Consider the following 22,026-nt stretch of genomic DNA (forward strand, 5'->3'; position numbering starts at 1 on the left):
TTGCGAGCGAGTCGTCATGTGGGATCTCGGCGAAGGGTGTGACGGCGGCGGCGGAGTGCGGCGACGGAGTCCCGCGGCGGAGACCCACGAGGGGTGCTGCGGTCAGAGTTGCGCCGGAAGTGCGGCCCAGCGAGGTGTGTGAAACGAGTGACTGGGGAATTGACATTTCTTTATGGGTAATTCATTATCTGCCAATTTAGAAGATTATTTGTAAGTGATAAGTAGTGGTAATAAATAAAACTGTGTGTGAAATAAAATCTATTAATTGGGCTATCCTTTACGAAACCCCGCAGAAAATCGTAACAGTATTCTTCCTCTTTACATATCTTAAAGATGTATTCAGTAATGACATCCTCCACTTCACGAACTGCAAAGAGTGGAACATTCGTCGTTTTGAAGGCCCTCTTGTCTTCACACGTACCCATTGGCTTCTCACAATTGCACTCAAGCACAATGTAATACTTGAGTGGACCATCCTCTTCAATTTCCTCTAGTAGTTGGCTTATTAGTTTAACCTTGATAGAGTCCAAGTATGTACATGTGTCCTTGACAGAACTGGTATTATTTTCTACCACACAAGTCCTCAAGTTACCCCAGATTCACACTTCTGCAATGATGAAGTCGTGGATGTTGGCCAAAACCCGCCTCTGTCACCAGCAATGTTCGGCTGGTGCTTGGCTTAGGTATGACTACAGGCTTAAGCGCGGCCATTCTCTGCTTCTTAGTTGATAGTGTTTCAGGACCCTTGCACACTTTGGTATGTGCTTTCAACTTACCAGCCCTGGCGAACACTTTAGCATAGTTCCCACACGAATACATTTTATGGCTAGGGTTGAGACCGCAAGCCGTCTTCTCATGATGTGTGACATGGCTGGATTTTTCGAAGGTTTTGAAGCAGAAGCTACACCAGGTGACTGAAGTCGTGAGGGCAGCACCAGTACATGTTGTAAGATATTACCGCAATTTATCACTGCGAGCAACCATCTTTCCACACAGATGACACTGCTTGAGGTCATGCTGCTAGTTGTCAGCACACTGACGTTCATAACGGTAGCAGCTATTAGCTGCCGTATAGGTAGCAGGGCAGAAACGTCATTTCTGCATGGTTTATGTCATCACAACAATCGGTAGCCTGTGCTCAATGCACGGAACACACGAAGGAAGCCCGACGTACGGAGAACTATAACAGAAGTCTTAAGAAAACAATGTAGCTACCCATTACATGAGAATGATTGCATACATAACTTCAAACCTACAAACTACAGCTTCAACAAACCAATCCTTAAGTTAGCACTACCTTACCCCGAAAAAAATCTAAAAAATCACTAAAATGTTAAAGTACTGTAACTGACAAGTTACACAGAAGTAGTCAAAAAATATTCAAAGTCCTGGTAACTGGTAACTTTTACAAATTTTTATGTACAGAGAAGCATTTAGCTGAAAAATATTCAAAGTCCATACAACCCCCTCACCACACAAATGTTTAAGAACAGAGAAGCATTTAGCTGAAAATATTCAAAGCCATATATAAATACATTTTCAAACAAAATATTAAGTACACAGAAGCATTTAGCTAAAAAATATTCAAAGTCCACACAACTCCCTCTCCACACAAATGTTTAAGTACAGAGAAGCATTAAACTGAAAAATATTCAAAATTCGGCTCTACAGTAAGCTTTAAATTTGCTGATTTGGTATTTTTATACCCAGATTTTTTTCTATGCATTTGATGTATCCTTATAGCCTCGTGGTCTTGTAGCCTGGTAGTATTGTAGACACGTAGCCGATTGGAACCTTGTAGCTTGTAGCTTTGTAGCCAAGAAGTCTTGTAGCCTTGTTCGAAATAAATAATTAAACTATGATCACCGAGATAAAGAATGGGTGGATGAATGATTTATTCCTGCTCTAAAGGAAGTCATGTGAAGGCAAAGAATTACCTACAGTTAGCAATTTTATATCTTCCGATTTTTTCATCTAATAAATGATAATATCCACTCATGAAAGTGCGAATTGCCACAATAAATGAAAGCACTCAAAACAGAAGCTGGTAAAAGTTACGTGCATATATTCCTTAACCTCGTGACAAGACAATGGTGTGTAACGAGCTTGTAGTTACGTCTGCAGCGCCTGAATCTAAGTCATATTGACACAAAACGCACAAAAATTCCTGCGTTGCGTTTCTGTTTATCAAGCTAGTTATTTGAAGAAGCCCTAAGAAAGAGGGAAAATTAAGCACTTAATTAAATTAAATATTTGCTGGATGACATCTGTCTCCCGGTTTGGCTAGAACATAACGATCATGCATCGAGTCTCCTGGTAATAGCCATAGACACCTTGTTGAATTACTTTATGCCAAAAAACTGTCAAAGACATTTTATGTAAACAATGACAGTAGATGGAAATAGTTACTTCAAGGACAGGCACGGGAGCCAAGAGTCAGCGGCCATCTTTAATTTGACACTGACCATGACCCTGACGTCATCCTGGATTCCGCCATTTTGTTTATATAGAACCTTCCACCCTCTTGGATTATCCATCTTGGAATTGTGACATCACTATTGCCCTTTTCGCTAAGGCCACCATCTTGTATTGCACTTTTGATTACGACCTCCATCTTTGATTACCTTTTAAAATTTGACTTTTCGAATGTCATTTGGTCTGCAGTGGGCTGCCACCTTGTTTTCGTCTGCTGACATTGGCCATATTAGTTCCGAAGCTTGGAAGTAGGTTTCGGCGATGAATTTTATTTTATTTTTGTACAAACATCTTTATTTGAGTGTTTGAGCATCGAACCTTGGGATCCAAGTACATTGAGGTTTTAATGCATACACCCTACTATGCTATGAGATTACGGTATTTGGAGAATAAAGAAAGAAAGAATATATACTTTAAAAGCATGTCTTTATGCCAATAAAAATAGTGAGGTAGGGAGTATGTTTAAATTTAAAAAAAATGTTTCCCAGAGGGTACTATCTTAAGGTACAGCCATTACTGTAGTGTGTGCCACATTAAAAATTTAAATATTGCCTGCTAGATCACGCCACTGTCGACCATCTTTAATTCCACCATAAGATATAGATAGCACCATTGTTGACCATCTTAAATTCCAGGACATGCTACCAGATAGTGCCACCATCGGCCATCTTTAAATCCAGCTCAGGGTCCCAGAGGGCGCCACAGTCGGTAATCTTTAGTGTCATTGTTGTCATCTAGTCAGAGGTTATCGCCATCTATAGTGCAAGAGTCTTCCGCTAGGAAGCGCCATTTTGGATTGGATTTCATCTGCTAGGATGTTTCTCTACATGCACAGAATGTACAAAGAAAACCTTTAATGTGATACATCTTCTCGCCATCTTAGATGGAGTGGTGTAGGTAGGCATAGTGCGCCTAAGGATGTTCCATTATGTGAATTAAAAGCTGGCACGAAAAGCATAAGATATTTCTTTGTTAAAAGGCCCTTTAGTAATATCTGTGCTTTTGAAGGGATAGTGTTAGATATAGGCATACTATTTTTATGTCCATTTAAACATATGGTAATAAATCAATGTATAGATAGGAGAAGATACATGCATATTATGTTTATTATATTATTATTTCGTGACAAAGACAGTTTTATTTGTTAAAACTTTAATTTTCACCTAGATATTTGTGCTAGCATTAACTTTATTTGTTATCATATTTTTCCCATAATTTAATCCCACGATATTACCAGTCATGTCCGTCTCATAGTTACTCTAGCTAGTAAAAGACACAACCCTGTTTATTAAACATTCATTTAAAATTGTGTGGCACCATTTCAATAACGGGTACTTACTCAACAATGAAGACATGTCAGTTCCAAGGATAATATTTCAGACTGTGACAGTGTGGTATACTCCCACAGGTGATCTTGTATCATAATGTGTTGTGGCTAATAACTGACCTCAGCACAGTGAACCTTTGGCTCCAGATTGAATACCTGAATTGAAGTCTTCTGTTGTTACTCTGCTAGCGGCTCAAGATTCCTAAGAAGAATGTCGAAAATTACAACAATCACTGTAATGAATGCAGATTGTTAGAGAAATAAAATATTTATTTTAGATGGGAATTAATTCTTATAAACGTTATGATTGCAAACGTTTTTGAATAAAACAACCTTACAAATGAATTCTCCACATCAATCATAATAAAAAGAATCTAGAGGAACAAGAAATGGTATATATGTAGAGTAGCGGTATATGCGAAAAAAAAAATGTTAAAAATCCGAAAATACTTTTATTATATGCTCTTTCACTTCCTCTTTTCATTAAACATTCCAAATACTTTAGGAGATATAGCCGTTCTTATTTTACAATACAAGACCTGTGCTATCATTCGACCGCTGAAATTTTTTTTTTTAGTGGCAGCAAACATTAACAAACTATAATAGTGATTTGTTGATTTCTTTTTAATGATATTCTTATAACAGAGCACGATCATTCATGAGGCTTTAAGTACAAACCTCGTGTGAAATGCTGGCGATAAGAAGTCACGTGGAACTCGCCAGATGGCGCATCACTGAGACTATTTAAACAGCAAAGTGCGTGTGTGTTAGAGATAACAGAGCGCGCGCAATCTGCGCAGTGATGTCTGTTGTAGAACTTTAACGGCTGTGTTGGACCACGGAGCCTTCGTTAGCGCTTCCAACCACTGCAGAAGAGCAGTGCTGCGTGGATGATAAGGGTCTCATTACAATACAGGTGTATTATAAACGCACCCTCTTGCGGAGGGTTGATTCGGACCAGAAGCGTAGCCAGGAGGGGGGGGGGGGGGTTAGGGGTTCGAACCCCCCCCCCCCCTAGCACCCAATCTTTTATTAATTTCTTATTCATCACTCAAACATATTTCATATTAAAATTAATAAAATGTTTACCATTACAATATTTAAATTTAATTACCGAAAACTGCTCAAATAGCACTATTTTACACCTTAAAATCCAAATTTTCCCGGGGGAGGACCACCGGACCCCCCGCTTTAATACGGGGGGCCTTGCTTCTTAACACCCCCCATACACAAATCCTGGCTACGCCACTGATTCGGACAGGGCTTTCGAGATAAGTAAAGGACCCAGGGGCAAATAATTTTGGCCAGGTCGCCTCCATTAATAATTAATTAACAACTCTTCAAAACCCTCACTATTTAAAAAAGTGGTTGTCTGTAAAGTCAGTTTACGGACGATAGTTTAACGTGACAACGTCATAACAAAACATTGATGAAATGATTGCATACTTTTATGAATAAAATTGAATCATTTTTATTGAATTATCACTATTTTGTATGGATACAAAGAAAGAGTGAAAGGACTCTACAATTTAATTGATAAATTTACTTTTATTTGCACTCATTAATTCAAATATATGTATTACTTTAACGAAGAGATAATTTTAACTATAACTTTTATACATGTTTACTATTTAACTTCTTCCAATCTGTGTTATTCTGTTAAGGATAGGACGATGATAGGAAAAGTAGGAAACGAATGGGAGTGTTTCAAGTTTAATGTGCCTCGAAAAAGTAAAATCTATGGTTGTTCCAATCAAGTGGAAGAGAGATAGATGCAGCGCAAGCGTACAATGAGCGTAACGGGACAAAGCGTAACGGGACAATGTGTGTAACGGAACAATGAGTCATCGTTTTTAGTGCATGTCGCCGGCGTTCATCGATTTATTAGACGTTGTCACGTCAAAAACGAAGAGCATTTTAATGCTGTATAATTAAAAATACTACTATGGTGTATAAATAGGACAAAACTGATTTTATCATCGAAGTTGATTTACTTTATAAACGTGTATAAATTGCAGTTATATTATTTTTTCATGCTATATTTGGGGTCGTGAAAATCTTAATATGTCATTTTATGGTGTCATTATTTCAACATTGAGTAATATTTATTGTTAATTAATTATTATTTATTGATGTCCTGAGCAGTTATTTTGAACTGTGTAATAATTTTGTTAATTCATCTTTATTTAGGAAATTGTTGTCATTTCTTTCTCTCTCGGCCGTTTTACTCTTATGATATACTTACGAGTCGAGATTTGAGTTGCCAAAGAAGTTTCACTTTTATCACATGTAGGTAGGTGGGGGCAAAAGTTGCCATGGGGCAAAAGTTTCCATCTATATTTGAAAAAAACCGGGAATAGTTTTGAAGGAAATCCACTAGGCAGCGCACTTGTTTGTTGCTTGTCAGTTGTCTGATGAAACCTCGTGACGATCTACCAGCACCAGGCCAGGAATATGAGGTGAGTGTTTTTTTGTCCTTTTTGACGTAATTTTTTGCCGTTTTCGAGTGTTAGCTGACGTAACTAAAAAGTGTGTATAGTTTTGAGCAAATTTTCTCGTTTTAGGCCGGAACATAACCTTTCAAATCCTTTCACAAGATTTTGCACTACTTGTGTACAATGGCGGGAATTACAACTTAACCGAAGTAACCTAAAATGGGGTAAAAGTTTCCACACACAATGGGGCAAAGGTTTCCATTGGCATCCTTTGCCCCTATCATTATTTTTATTTAGTTTTATGTCCATTTTTGTTAGGGTTCATAATTTATACTCCTGTTCTCTCTTAGATATAGATTATAGTCAATGTAACTTGATTTGAATGACATATATAATAGTTAGGGTAATCATTTCAGGAATTACAAAAGAAAAACTGACCAAAAACCCCTCACTCAAGCTCTCTATGACCAAGCATGTTCATTGATGAAGGAAGGAGTTTCTTTGCGTCAGGCAGCCAAAGCGATTGGATTCTCACACACCGCATTAATGAAAAGGATGCGACTTGGAAAAGGGGGGTCAAAGCTTGGACGTTTCAGGAAGATTTTTACATTGGCACAAGAAGATGATTTAGTTCGTCACTGTGTGGAATTGGACAAACGGTTTTTCGGTTTGAGTCTCAAGTCTTTGAGATATCTTCTGTATGCTTATGCTAAGAAAAATAGCATCTCCTGTCCATTTTCTGACGAATCAAAAATGGCCGGAAGGGATTTTACCCGAGCGTTTATGAAGAGAAACAAGCTATCGTTGAGAACCGCACGTAAGACAAGTGTGGCACGTACCATGGGATTCAACCGTCATCAACTCAAACTGTATTTCGACAACTTGGAAGATACCTTAAAAAAATATAACTTTGGGCCAGAACGTATTTACAACATGGATGAATCCGGAGTTCAGACAGTGCCAAATAAAATACCAAAGCACATAGCTCCCACTGGTAAGAAGGAAGTGGCGAAGTCTACATCCGCTGAACAGGGTAAAACGATAACAGTGGTCTGTGCAATGAGTGCGGTCGGACAATTTGTACCTCCATTTTTTATATATGGAAGAAAACGAGAAAATAGGCTGCTTATCAAAGGAGGACCGATAGGTTGTGACATGGCATTGACGGATAAAGGCTACATGAACTCAGCAACTTTTGTGAAATGGCTGGATCACTTTAAGAAGTACACAAATCCTACTCCTGAGAACCCAATACTTCTTATACTGGATAACCACATTTCACACATCAGTTTGATAGCTGTTGAGTTTGCTAAATCCAATTACATTCATTTGCTTACCTTACCACCGCATAGCAGTCACAAAACGCAGCCCTTGGACAGGTGTTTCTTCAGGCCATTCAAAGCCTTTTATGATGCGGCTGCAGATAGCTGGACAAACGCAAACCCTGGGCAAACAATAAGTGAATTTGAAGTCTCACAACTTGTTAAAATTGCCTTTGAAAGAGCAGCAACTGTTGAAACAGCAGTTCAAGGTTTTCACAGCACTGGAATCTATCCTTTCGATAAAAATAAATTTACATATGTAGACTTTCTGCCCTCCGAAGTAACAGACCAAGAACCTGAAGTTACAGAACCACAAGACGATGAGGAACAGAGGTTCATATATTTCAACCATGACCGCAATGACCATCCTCCTCGAGGGGACGACCTACCACCGGAGTCACAATTACCAGATGAACCCACTTCCATGATGGATGACATAAGTCCTGGTCAACTCATCGGAGAGGCTTCATCTACTGGGAACTCGGCTCACATAGCTCAAGAAGTAGCACATTCTGTACATTATCCTGAGAGACCATCATTTTCAGGCGATTGGGTACCAGCAGTTGCATCACCTGAAGACATAATTCCACTTCCAAAGATCAAAATAAAGAGGAAGAGAACAGGGAGAGGCCTGAAATCAGTTTTACTTACCTCAACGCCTAACAAAAAATATCTAGAGGAAAAAGAACAAGAGAAGGCGAAGAGAGAAAAGAGTAGTAAATTGTTAAAGAAGAATAAGAAACCAAGAAAGGCATTGTTTCCACCATCCAAGCATAAGCTTCAGCGAACTAAGAAGCCATCACCACCATCATACACCTCCTCTGACAGTGATTCCTATTCTGTTCACAATTCAAGCTCGGATATGGATGGACTCTTCTCTGAAAGAGAAAATGAAGAAGATGATGAACCAAGTGAAAACAGCCAGAGCACCAGGAAGTTGCAGCTGAATGATTTTGCTGTGGTGAAAGTTCAAGGCAAAACCAAAGACTCGGTGAGGTTATATGTTTCAAAGATTGTCCACGTTTTTGACGATGGATATAGTGCTCTATTTTACAGAAGAATTCCTCAGACTCAGCGATTTTCAGAAACAAAAGAGGAAGCATTTCTTAAACCTCAAAATATTTACATGTCACTCTCCAAGCCAATCAAGTGCACTTCTGGACGATTCATAAATACAGTAACTTTTTCCAGTGATTTCAATGACTTAACAATTTATTGATAAACTTAAACTGGGATTTAAGTAGGCTTTGAATGAGTCTACTTCCCTACTTAATTTGTTTTTCCTACAATAAGTAGGTACTCCTTTGTTTTTACCCATTTATCTTTGTAATAATATTTTATAACATTTTTTTGTAATTTTCTTGTTTCTTACTTTTGTTGTTTTGTAATTTTCTATATTATAATAGGTAATAAATGATTCTTACATGCCTAAAAAGGCTGAATAAACCCAAACGTGTAGGCCTATGTTTTATTAGTGGTTTTTTATGCCTATCTAGCTATAAACCAATGAGTGGGGCAAAGGTTGACAGTGGTAACCTTTGCCCCACTCAGTGGGGCAAAGGTTTCCAAACACATGTTTTAGAAAAAAGAAAAATTCGGTGCCTAAATCTTTTGGAAAACAATTCATTTATATACTGAAGGTGCAGGAGATATCCTATTACAATACCAACCACTTTGTGGAACGATAGGACGATTTGGGGGCCCAGGGGAAAGTCAAACTTCGAAACTGGAAACCTTTGCCCCCACCTACCCTACCTACTGAGTTAGATGCACTATTTTTTCTTGTAACAGGAAAGGTAAAAAACGATAGAAATAAGAATTTTTTCAGCAGGCCTGCTTTATTATGGCTCATAATATAAAATACATGTGCTATGGTACAACATTTACATCAGTACAAACAGTCAAAGACAATATTTTTATTTGTCCATTGTCGTAAGGTCTAAGAGTGGTACACGCTGTGATCTTCAAGAGACGTCTTCATTCAACAAGACTACTCTTCCACGTTGTCTCAGCGCTCAGCAGCAGTCTGGAACACAAGAAAGTGTGTAAGAGTGAGAGAGATAAACTGAAGTTGAGTGGTGAAGGAGTCGTAACGTAGTGCTCCACATAAATTCGACAATAGTATTTAATATTTCAGGCAGTCAGACAACAACATCACATACAGGAGGGCTCTGTGGTGGCTGCAGGGAGAATAAGGGAGATGAATCCCCTCCCCCTTAATCCTGAAGTTATGAAAACATATGCGAGATCTTGGTGAAGGTAGTATGTTATTTTCAGTGATTAACGGTGAGTTCAGGGGCGCAACAACTAAATTTCCAAAGGGGGGACAATATACCTTTTTATAAAGAATCATCGATCCCCCCTATTGAAGCGGGGGGTCCGGGAAAATTTGTATTTCAAGGTGGAAAATGGTGCTATTTAAGCAGTTTTATTATCTAAAAATTTATTACACAGCACTTTCTTTGCCCCCGTTTGCCCCCACTTCAAGGTTTCAGAAGGGGGGGGGGGGCAAGATACCCTTCCCCCCCCCCTGTTGTTGCGCCCCTGGGTGAGTTGATATAACACCCGGAATCACTAAGGCAGTGATGCATGTTGAGAATGATAACGTAACTGTCTAAACCCCTTGTTGTTGACGTTAATTTATTGAATTAAAAAATTTCCGTACCAACCACTGGGGAAAATTATACACATCTCGCTAGTATAAAAATCTAGAAGCAATGATATGGGCCAAAGGCATGACAGTCAATTAATACATCACGAGAAATGTTTGACATAACAATTCAAGTTTTGCCTCAGAGATTCGCTGATGATAGCATTTTGTCAGCATACATGTGAATGTATGCAATTTTGAATGAAATGGACATGGTTTCCAGAAATCAACACAAAAGTTTATCACACGAAGTTAATTTTATAACAGGAAAAAAGATAATGCAGTACCTATACGTAAACTTGTCAAATGAAAAAGTAACATTTTGTGGTAAGATTGTTTTTTGTTTGAACAGTCTAAAATCTCTTAGTGTTATGACTGAACACCACCACCGAACTGGCTAGAATTGTCACTATTATTCTCCATATTTGAAAAAAAAAAATCATTTATCCAAGATGGTGTTGACAAAACATCCCAAGCCAAACTTTCAATAGTTGATCTTCCTCGTCATATCCTATACTATTTTTTGGTGATAAATGACATTGACTTTTAAACTTTGCATATGTAAAACAAATAATTTTTTTGAAGACTTTACATGATGTTTTATAAAGTATTACGAGACAAGTATAAACCTGATCAATTCCATACCTAACCACATTGTTCAGCAACACCGCAAGTCAGTCTTTTGGGAGATAACACTTTTTGTAAATTTTTGTTAAGCCTAGTAGCTGACAGGTTAACATAATGAGAAATAATCAGAAACACAAGTTTATAGCAATGTTTTTGTAACTTGACATTAATAAAAGGCAGCGCTGATACTCCGTCAACTAATGATATACTTGGCAGTATTATTTGATGATTATTTTAACATGGAATGCAATATGTACGTACGCAGATTTTAATTATTATATTTTATATTGTGTGTGTGTGTTTTTTTTTTTGGGGGGGGGGGAGGTATACAATCACTTTTCCCACTGTTTACTTTCAAATTATTTCCATTGCTGATGTAATGGCATTTAATACTCCATCCCCCCTGCATGCGCCCCTGTGAGTACACACACACGCACTTTCTCGCTCTCTTTATATATATATATACACACATACATACATACACACACATACACACATTGTTAGAAGTCATGTGAGCACTTTATAGAAGCTTACCTCTCGGAGTCCCATCACGGGGGTGAGGTGAAGAGCGAAATCCGTGCAGGAGGCCATGGTGACGAGGAGGTCCATGATGCCAGGAGTCACGGGGACAGCTGTGATGGCCATGGTGCCCGCCATGGTGCCCGCCATAGTGGTGGGGACCAGAGTGGTGGGGACCGTGATGGTGGGGCCCAAAGTGGTGGGGCCCAAAGTTGTGGGGACCGTGATGGTGGGGCCCAAAGTGGTGGGGACCGTGATGGTGGGGCCCAAAGTGGTGGGGCCCAAAGTTGTGGGGACCGTGATGGTGGGGCCCAAAGTGGGGCGGGCCTCTGTGATGACGACCGTGGCGCTCCGGCGAGAAGCTGTGACGCCCGCGGGGGGTCTGTGACCCCGGCGCCCCTGGTGTCCCAGGCATCCCTGGCGGGGACGGCGCCTGGGTCGGCGGCACGGCCTCCTGCTGCAGCAGGTTCCCTCCTGGTTGGCTGAGCGTCAGCACGAGGATGGGCTGGTCACGTGAGCGCATATCGGCGTGATTCTTCTGCAACAACAATAAAGCCGGCTGAGTAACACCCATACCTGCAAGCAGCAGTCTGGAAGGTCGCTATTGCATTTTATCACCAACACTGCTGTCCAAGTAGCCACAAGGAAGAGCCGCTGTTTAAGAATATTTAATTTAAATACTGAGTATTTTAATTTTTTTGAATTGATACATAACTAACCAAAATTATAATACTACTTCACTCCTTTTATTATTTTATTTCTATAAATTATTTGCATACAAAGTTAGTTTGTTATTACACCAAGAAGTATAACTTCTAACACGCATACACAAGTACACGCACACGTTTTTGAAAATTTTATTCAGTTTTTTATAAATATTTTTAGAGATTTCCGACCCTCAATATCCTGCGCGGATAGCATGTGTACACAGTTTAACGAATTAAATATAGTCTCATACATTTTTAATTTCTTTGTGGATTTTTGTCGCTATGTTTGTTACAATTGTGAAATATAATTTGCAATAAATATGACTTTTACATTTATTTATTTCCTTCAGTCGTTTGTGGTTGATAATATCGAATTTTCGATACAAGTTCGTAATAAAATAAATTGCATTTTAATACTCATCTAAACTGTATTTTAAAAATAAATTCTTTCATTTCAATAAAAACAGGTTCCCACTACTAAAATCTAAAAAACTTTTGAATCACAGAAGGCGTCTTTGGTTTGTATTTCTTCCTGTTAAACTAGTTCAAACTTTTTTTTTTTTGTTTCATAAGTTGATGTTCACAATTTGATTTAGTTTTCTTTCTCATTCGAGGTGCGGCAGTACAGGTGTAAAAATAACGAAAAAAAGCGTACCCGTATGTATTCGTTACTATAACAATTAGTACTCGTTACTATCCAGTGGCGTAGCCAGGATTTGTGTATGCAGGGTGTTAAGAAGCATGTGCCCCCCCCCCCCCTAGAATTAAAGCTGGGGGTCCGGGGGTCCTCCAGGAAAATTTGGATTTAAGATGTAACATGGTGCTATTTTAGCAGTTTTCGGTACTTAAATTTAAATATTGTAATGGTAAAATTTTTATTAATTTTAATATGAAATTTGTTTGAGTGATGAATAAGAAATTAATTAAAGAATTGGTGCTGGGGGGGGGGGGGGTTGAACCCCTGACACCCCCCCCCCCTGGCTACGCCCCTGTTACTATCGTATCGTTACGTTACTCGTTACTTCTGATAATACCTAATGTCATAACATGCTATGTTATGATCACGGTCTAAGACCTTCTTAGACCGTGGTTATGATAGAGCAACGAATCGAGTCGTATTGCGTACGCGTACAGTATGACGTCGCGTAAATAATAATAAATCGAATATAAACATTTAACAATATTTTATAATTGACAGCTTTGTTAACTAAGAAACAATTAAATCTCATTAGAGCGGCTTTATTATACTATTTCTTTTAAGATAAGATCAAAAAACATGAAAATAAGCGATAATAAAACAACAAAAACATACATATTTCTAATTTGTAAAAAAATACTTTCTTACCTTGTTTCTGTTCCAATCTCAAAATTTGTCTACACACACAATACCTTTGATAAACAGTAAAAAACTTGGACGACGAATTTCCAAAATATACTTTACTTAATAAACAAATATCGTTCTTTGTAACGTACGTTTTTAAATTCACCGAATAAGCGCGCGCATGCGTAAAACATACGATCAGCAAACGTTTCAATACACGCATCAACAGTACTTTTGCGTGAATTCAAACAGTGTAGGTACCCCTACTACGAAAAATGCGAGTAACAAAATTTATTCGTGTGTAACCTTTAGTTACTCGGTACTAGATGGCGCACACGTTTTTACTCAGTACCGAATACATACGGTTTGCTACAGCTCTATGCGGCAATGGCGTACCCACGAGGAAGGACTTGTTTATTGCACATCGAGCAGTGCGGGAATGTTCTGCCTGTAGACCGCAACTAAGCACGGGTACATCAGCTAGTGATGAACAATAAAGCATACGCGATATTATTGAAATGAAACTAAATGTGATTGTGCAACATATTCTTATGATATTTTAAATTTTCTTTAATGCTTACGATCGTTTTGATACTTGAGGTAGTTATTAATAAAGAGGCATTTTTTTGGCGGTCCCCCATTTAAAAAAAAAAAAAAATTCTGAGCAGGCCTAGGCCAAAAGGGCCTGCTCACACCCACCAATGAAGAAACATCATCACCCAGTCATCACATCACCATCACAGCCAGGGGCGTAGCCTTGGAGGGGGGGGGGGGTTAGGGGTTCAACCCCCCCCCCCCCTTAGCAACAAATATTTAATTAATTTCCTATTCATCACTCAACAAATTTCATATTAAAATTAATAAAAAATTTACCATTACAATATTTAAATTTAAGTATCGAAAACTGCTAAAATAGCACTATTGTACACCTTAAAATCCAAATTTTTCCGGGGGAGGACCCCCGGACCCCCCGTTTTAATACGGGGGTCCATGCTTCTTAACACCCTCCATACACAAATCCTGGCTACGCCACTGATCACAGCATCACACAACACGGATCATCGGCCCCCTAGGACCTAGTCGTCGGGAGGGGCCTCTCCCAGTGTATATTGTATTGGATATAATTTTTCTTTTCATTGTACTCATCAAGTGTAACCTTTCATGTTCTGTACTTGCTACTCAAATAAAGTTCAGTCATTTTTTGGCGGGGCGGACCCCCTGGGGGGTGTCCCGCATTAAAAAAAAATAAAAAAAAAAGCACATATTCGTTTTATACACTATCCCTGTAAAATTTAAAATTTCTAATAGCTTTCAAACGAAAGATGTACAACTAATAACCTAGAACAGACCGAGTTCCTAATTGAAGATCGGTGAGTACTTACAGGCAGTTAGTGGAGTCCCTTGTTGTCTGCTCCGCTGTTGTGCGCGCCGGCCGGCAGATGTCAGTGCTGTACTGCTGTGAGCCGCCGGCACCGCCATCTATATGGCAGTGCCGTGCAGTTGCGCCACGGCAGACAGAGATGGCGTCAGCGCACCTCGTGACCGTGAGTCACCGGTGCGCATGCGCACTGCGCATCTCGTGCAACCGACTGCGCATCTCACGCAACCCCAATACTGTCTGTAGGCAGAAATAGTGTGCTAATCACTCCCATTACATTCTGATTTACGCCAGCAATTACATTTTTTTAAGAGTTTTATAGAAATATTGAACATATTTTTTATAAAGAAAAAAAAAATAGAAATTCCGTGATTTGCGGAGTTCCATGATACGTAATTAATTATTTGATAACTATTTTAATATAATTTTATCAGTACTTTTTCTAATTGTTGAACATATTAATAAACTTAACGGAAATGAGGTAAGTCTGAATTTTGATTCCTTTTTTATGTTAATATTGTTATGATTTTTGTTCACTTAAAAATTACAATAAAATTATCTCCTTTTTTAAATTTTATCTGTTTTAACTACATTATACATGATAAAATACTTTACAAGAACAGTTAATGCAAACGCAATAATTGAAAATGTTATTTCCCCCCCCCCCCCCGCCCCTAAACCAACAAAATCGTAAAAAAAAAAAAACTATTAACACCAACAAAGGAAAGAATTTGAAAACAAGAAAAAGGCAAAGCGGTTCTATCTGCACCCCTTTTTATATAAATAAATTCTTCCTACGCTCCTGGCCGATAACCGTGTGACGACTCATCAACGGTACATTGTGTTGTGTGATTCATGTCCATAAATGTAATTGAAAACACAGTTTGCTTATATTTATCCCGCTCGGCATAATTTTAAAGAATTCCATGTTAAATTTCTTGTCCGAGGGCCAAGTATCGTATTACAGACAAATATTTTGGTCATAATTGTTACAAGTGTATTTGCAACACGAGAACATACGAATTTGCTCGTTACCGAATTAAGATGTCACACATCCCTGGGGAGTACTGCAAGACTCGCTCAATTGTTTTTCTTCTTTGTTGTTCTCCATGTGAATTTTACAGGTCTGGTTTATTTATTTATTTATTTATTCCATTTAGCCTTCTTTTGGTAGAAACCATAAGGCTATGGCTGTTTTTTATAATGTGTGGTAGTGTGTGTTTGTGTATGTGCATTGTTGCCGAGTTACTATTGGATAATGGATTTTAGTGAGCTGTGAAAATATTTAAAATTTATCACCAAATTAATTCACACAACTTGTTAATTATCATCGATAAATATGGGTTGAGTGTACGCCGCTGATGTGATAATCAGCCAAGCCTGTGTTGGATCGTTACCACAACGCCGAACGTACAATAACGCCGAATACCATAACGCCGAATGCCAAATTGACCGCAACGCTGACAGCTAGAAAACTGCTGTGTACCACAACGCCGAAATACAGTAACGCCGAAAAATGTTGCTGCGGGGAGAGGGGGCCACAGGAGCAAAATGAATAAATATAGTTTAAAAAACTAAAGAAACATGCTTTTAAAGATTATCAAACTAAAAAGTTAAAAATAATTTTAAAATTTAATTTATGACAATAGTATATAAGCAATACTAGTATAAATGAGAAAAAAGCTTGAGGCGCTTTGTGCCATATTTTTTGTATATTAAGCGCCCCATGCTTTTTTCTCATTTATGCTAGTATTGCTTATATACTATTGTCATAAATTAAATTTTAACATTATTTTTAACTTTTTAGTTTGATAATCTTTAAAAGCATGTTTCTTTAGTTTTTTAAACTATATTTATTTTTAACTTTTTAGTTTGATATTCTTTAAAAGCATGTTTTTTTAGTTTTTTAAACTATATTTATGTATAATTATCATAGGGAAATGAGTTACCGACACTACCTATTACCATCTGAGATAACTATTTGGAGTTGCAACGTCACAAAGAAATGGTAAAGTCTCTCCGAATCATTTACAGTTAGATGTATGGATAAAATCTTAGAATTTACAGGGAAAAAAAAAAAAAACATTTTTTTTTTTCGGCGTGGCCGGGAGTAGAACGCACGATCGCTGAATCCGAAAGCTGACGTCACAGAAGTTTCAATTAAATTCAAAAGTTTTTATTTACATATTTTGCACTTTACAGGTTTTGTATTTATAATATGACATTCCAGCACTCAGTGCTCTTTTGCCTAAAACTAATTCATATATTTACAGAAATTATTATTTTAATTAAACATGCTATTAATAAAAGGAAAATTTAAAAAACCTTTAGACCGCTCGGCTAACGAACGTAATGAAATTTGGTGGGACATTTTACAGTGATGAGCCACTCACTTTTAGTCGAAAGAGTTACAGACGGACAGACAAATAAACATACAAGTGAAGCTAATATAAAAAGCATGTAAAAACAACTGAATGAATTTGTGTGCTAACCTTACCTAACCTAACCTTTGTGGCATTCCTGCAATTACATTTTTCGGCGTTAATGTATTTCGGCGTTGTGGTAATTCGGCGTTGTGGTACACAGCAGTTTTCTAGCTGTCGGCGTTGTAGTCAATTTGGCATGCGGCGTTATGGTTTTCGGCGTTATTGTACGTTCGGCGTTGTGGTGCAGCCTTTTGTGTTTACGTTTTCCTTTTGAACGACCCCGCGCCGTCGCTAGCCGCTATTTACGTGTACTTACGTGGTTCCAACTGCGCGGCATGGCGCAGCGATACCTCATCCAAATACTGTATTCTTTTAATTACAAAGTTTTAGTTTAGAATTTAAATTTGTTATTCGTGTTATTATAGAGTGCACAGTAGTTATAATTATACACCTACAATACACCTACAAAATTCATGAATATTCCCTCACTCCTTGCATTGAAGCTCGGACGGAAGATAGTATAAACGGAATGATTTAAGCCGACCCCACACATTGCTCATTTCCTCAGTAGTTTTTCATGCCTATTTTCTGTTAGCTCTAATGTTGGTAACATTGCAGCACCCTTTCAAGGCGTCTGGCTCTGGGTATAAACGTTTTCATACCAGAAGTCTTAGCTAAAACCGTAATAGAACGTGTTTTTTTTTGGTATACCCACGAGCCCAAGTCAAGACAAGTCAATAACAAACATATTGGTGTGTCAAATTAAACTTTATGACAGTGAAACTACACTGGAATATATTTGGTAAACTAAAATATTCCTAGAAATAAGTAATCACCAGTTTTAAAATGCTTACGATAACTGGCATTACACTATTGATAGTATATAGTCTCCTTTAAAAGTTTAATATTGGTCTCGGTAGGGCAGCTGAGTAGCGCGTCAAACCATGTCATTGGCAAAACCTTTTACTTTTTTTTAATAACAGATTACTGGATTATACAAATTGTGCTTTAACCATATATGCATTTATACGTTTTTATTTGTTCATTTAATTGCTATAATATTATCAAACACATAGTTCAGTCCATTTCTCTGATTATTTCATACTAGATATGCCTATATATTTGATTTTACTTAAAATATAATAAAATTATATTTTCGAAAGTAATTTAAACAAAAATAATTCTCTAATTAAAACACCTACGTTTATTAGGAAATGGGTGTCCATAAATTATTAATGAATAAACTAACACTTCATAGAAACGCCACCCACACCTGCTAGCCTAAATAAAAATTCTAGATATGGTTTTCTTTAAACTTAGATTTAAGTTTACTGTGGGAACTACTATCTTAAACTTTGCGTGTATATTTGTCCCACTTGGTAAGTAAGTAATTAAATATCATATATAAAATATGTGAATCGGTAAAATTTTTAACTATAAAAATGAAATTAGGATAGTTAATACTGTAAATTAGCTAAATTGGCTGTCTGATTAATGTAGAATTATAAATATATGTACGTATCATAAATAAACTACATTAAAGCAAACTAATATTCCCTTGAATCCTTTAAATTTTATACGTATTTATAGGTTTTTGTAACTAACCTACCAATGAAAATTCTATCTCGTTAATTTAAAAATTATTATGTTTTTAGTTTTTAAATACTAAACCAAATTTGTTATTTTTTAGCAAGTGAAGTATAGAAGATAGCGTTGGCGGTTTTTCTGTAAGCATTCTAGGCATCGTGTGAATAGAGTAATGAATTATTTCTTTTCTTCAGCGACACAAACTGTTATGCCCACGGGTATAGCAGAAGGTATCGTGTTGAACAGCCGCCATGTTGGCATCGAAGCTTAGTTTCTGCGCCGCCAGCATGCGCCCTTTGTCGCGTGTCTTGTTTCTATAAACCGGAAGCTAACACACAAGTTTGCAGGTTGCGCAACAAAAGCGTGTACGTTACCGGAAAGAGAATGTAATTGTGATGGTGCTGGAGTCTATGTTGCATCAGTGTCGCTACAGACTTTTGAAAATGGCTACCTCCCAGGTCTAAAACGCCCGAGAACTCAATTATGAGCTGCAATAAAATATAAATACGAGACCCTAAAAGGGCTTTATTTCCTAGTCTTACCTTTAACGCACTTCTTGAGGAGCCTTGTTTGAAACTATCACGTGGTTCTTATCGGCCTATCCCTGCAGCCGTTACCTCGGCGTGTTTGTCACGTGACTTGTTATTTATAGGAATTAAATACTTAGTAGCGGGAGCTTAAGATATGGGTTACAATGCCTTAGTTTCAAGAAGCGAGATATAAGAATATCAGTGTAAAAAATGACGTTTATTTATTTTTATCGTACGCCAGCGTATTATGTCGTCACTATTTTGTCACATTCCAGAACAATTATATTTTATTTATAGATATTTTACAGAAACGCGTGAAACTACATCAGTTCAATTTTAATACACAATTTTTGTACTTATACCTAAGCACAACACCAACTATCTGAGTGGTAATAATTTGTGATTTTGTTTTCACTATAAAGATACCATTATATTTTCAAATTACTGTTTAGTATTACACGACTCCCTTGGCAAGTTCTTGACGAATGGGCGGATGTCAATTTTCGGGCCGTCTGATTGGCTGAAGGTGTCTTTTGTGACGGACTGACTGCTTCAAACTCCGTTAAACGTAATAAAAACAGTTATTATGGCCTGACAAGACTGAAAGTTCGTTATTATTAGGGGACAATAATATAAATAACATTAAAGCAAAATGTACGTAATTAGTTTTTTTGAAGTAGTTTATTGTAAACTGTTTCACTGTTGGGAGTATGTGCTTTGGTTTTTGTAACTAAAATCAGACCCCTTTTTGTTAAATAGAGCACAAGATATTTTTGCGGATTGATTAGCAATTGTGGAAAATTTATTTGGGGAAATTTATGTCAAAGCTTGCAAAAAAAATTTCGAATTTGTTTTAAGCTTCTTAAATAAATTTTCTTTTTCAAGAAAATTTTTAAATTAAACATATAATTTATTAATGATACAAGTTCAGTTCCAGGAATTTTATCAGTCACACACCCAGGATAAGCTTATGCCAGTCTTGATTCTAAAATTCCTTAGGGGAAAAAAAGGCAAAAATAATTGTTAGAAAGGATAAACCGAATAATAAGGGGCGTGAAAAAATTTCTCTTGCAAGTTTTGTTTATTTGCGATAGCGACTAGCTGGTTACAAAGAAGTTGGGCAGACCCGAGAGAAGGGGGGGGGGGAGGAATAGATAGATCTGCGCACAACAAGATGGCGGACCGTGATCTGAGATAACAGCCAGCAGAGCGCAGCACACACTGATAGTTGCGTGCTGCCTCGGGAGCCATGGCAGCGTAGGAGGTTATCTGCGCAGTTACGCCCCACACGCCAGGTCTACTAGCTGGCCTTGCATCTCACTCCCTCCAGTTGCAATGATGCTAAATTAAGTAGCGGATTGTCTGGAATATCGTTTATGAAGAGTTGACATTAACGACCTGAATTTTTTTGAACAGCATCTTTCCTAGGAGAATAGAAATTATAATTTTTTATCGCTGTTTTATCAGTTATTAATTTTAAATAATAGTTATAATACTGTATGCAGTCAACACGGACGTCACCTAGGCTAATCATATATATATATATATATATATATATATATATAAAGTGCATGGGTAGTAGTATACGAATGTATTTCCGGGCGCAGGCTTCAGGCTGTGGTGTCTGTGGTGTTTTCCGCCATCTTGGATTGTGACGTCACGGCGGCCATCTTGGATGGTTGTGACCTTGACCTTTGACCTTGACCTTGAATTTGATCCTCAAAAATCGCCAAAATTGGGCAAAATTTGCCCAAAATTCCTCAAAATTTACATTTCTGTGGAAAAAAATTCCGCCAAAAATTCTCAAAAAATTCCACAATCCAAAAATCAGGATTTCGAAAATCCTCAAAAGTCGTTTTGCCCTAGAAAGAACCCAAATTCCTAAAAGCGGCTTAAAACTCCTAAGAGCTAGCCGCTCTAAACCGCCGAGGTCATGACCTTGAAAACTAGGATGCCATGACAGCCATCTTGGATGATGACGTCACCGTTGCAATTTCCGTTACGGCCGCCATCTTTAACTTCTTTATTTATTATCCGATTTTAATAAATATTTTTTTAAAAATTATAAAAAAAATTAAATAATAAAATTTTAATAAAAGATTTATAAAAAAATATATTTTTACGACACGGAGTTCGGAGTCCTCGGTTCGAACCCGGTGAGGGCCAAAAAAAAATTAAAAATGGCGACAGGCTCCTTCCTTAATGGTGGCTGCAGGCAGACTGACTCCCACCACTTTTCTTAAAGCATATATATCCTCACCTAGTATGACGTCAGGTCCGCCATCTTGTCTTCGTTGCTGGAGACCACCATCTTGTTTTCGGCCGCTAGAGTGCGCTGACACCATGTTAGTTTAGTTCTTATCCGCTAGAGTGCAGTAATCATTTATTACTGTGACACCCGCCATCTTGAAATTTGTCCGCCATCATGTCTTCGTTGCTGGAGACCACCATCTTGTTTTCGGCCGCTAGAGTGCGCTGACACCATGTTAGTTTAGTTCTTATCCGCTAGAGTGCAGTAATCATTTATTACTGTGACACCCGCCATCTTGAAATTTGTCCGCTATCTTGAAAATCCGTAATTATTTAGCTAGAAATTCGGGAAAAGTTCCAAAATTAATTAAATAAATCGCTCATTAATTTACATATTGATTCGATCCGCTCCTGTCCTCGGTTCGATACCCGATCGATGCAATAATGTTTAATTTCATGTAAAAAATAATAA

At 37.7% G+C, this 22,026-nt stretch overlaps 1 protein-coding gene across 1 annotated transcript in view; it reads left to right on the forward strand.

Annotated features, from left to right (window-relative positions):
• The first annotated feature begins 8,421 nt into the window (after nt 1–8,421).
• Nucleotides 8,422–22,026, forward strand: part of LOC134528608 (uncharacterized) — a 37,522-nt gene continuing 23,917 nt past the window's right edge. Inside the window, exons 1-3 of the mRNA XM_063362360.1 lie at nt 8,422–8,550; nt 11,420–11,735; nt 11,767–11,868. Of these exons, the coding sequence (XP_063218430.1) occupies nt 8,422–8,550; nt 11,420–11,735; nt 11,767–11,868 (547 nt within the window). The remainder of the gene's footprint in view (nt 8,551–11,419; nt 11,736–11,766; nt 11,869–22,026) is intronic.

The sequence above is a fragment of the Bacillus rossius genome, chromosome 1, assembly GCF_032445375.1.
Source record: "Bacillus rossius redtenbacheri isolate Brsri chromosome 1, Brsri_v3, whole genome shotgun sequence".
NCBI classification, from domain to species: domain Eukaryota; kingdom Metazoa; phylum Arthropoda; class Insecta; order Phasmatodea; family Bacillidae; genus Bacillus; species Bacillus rossius.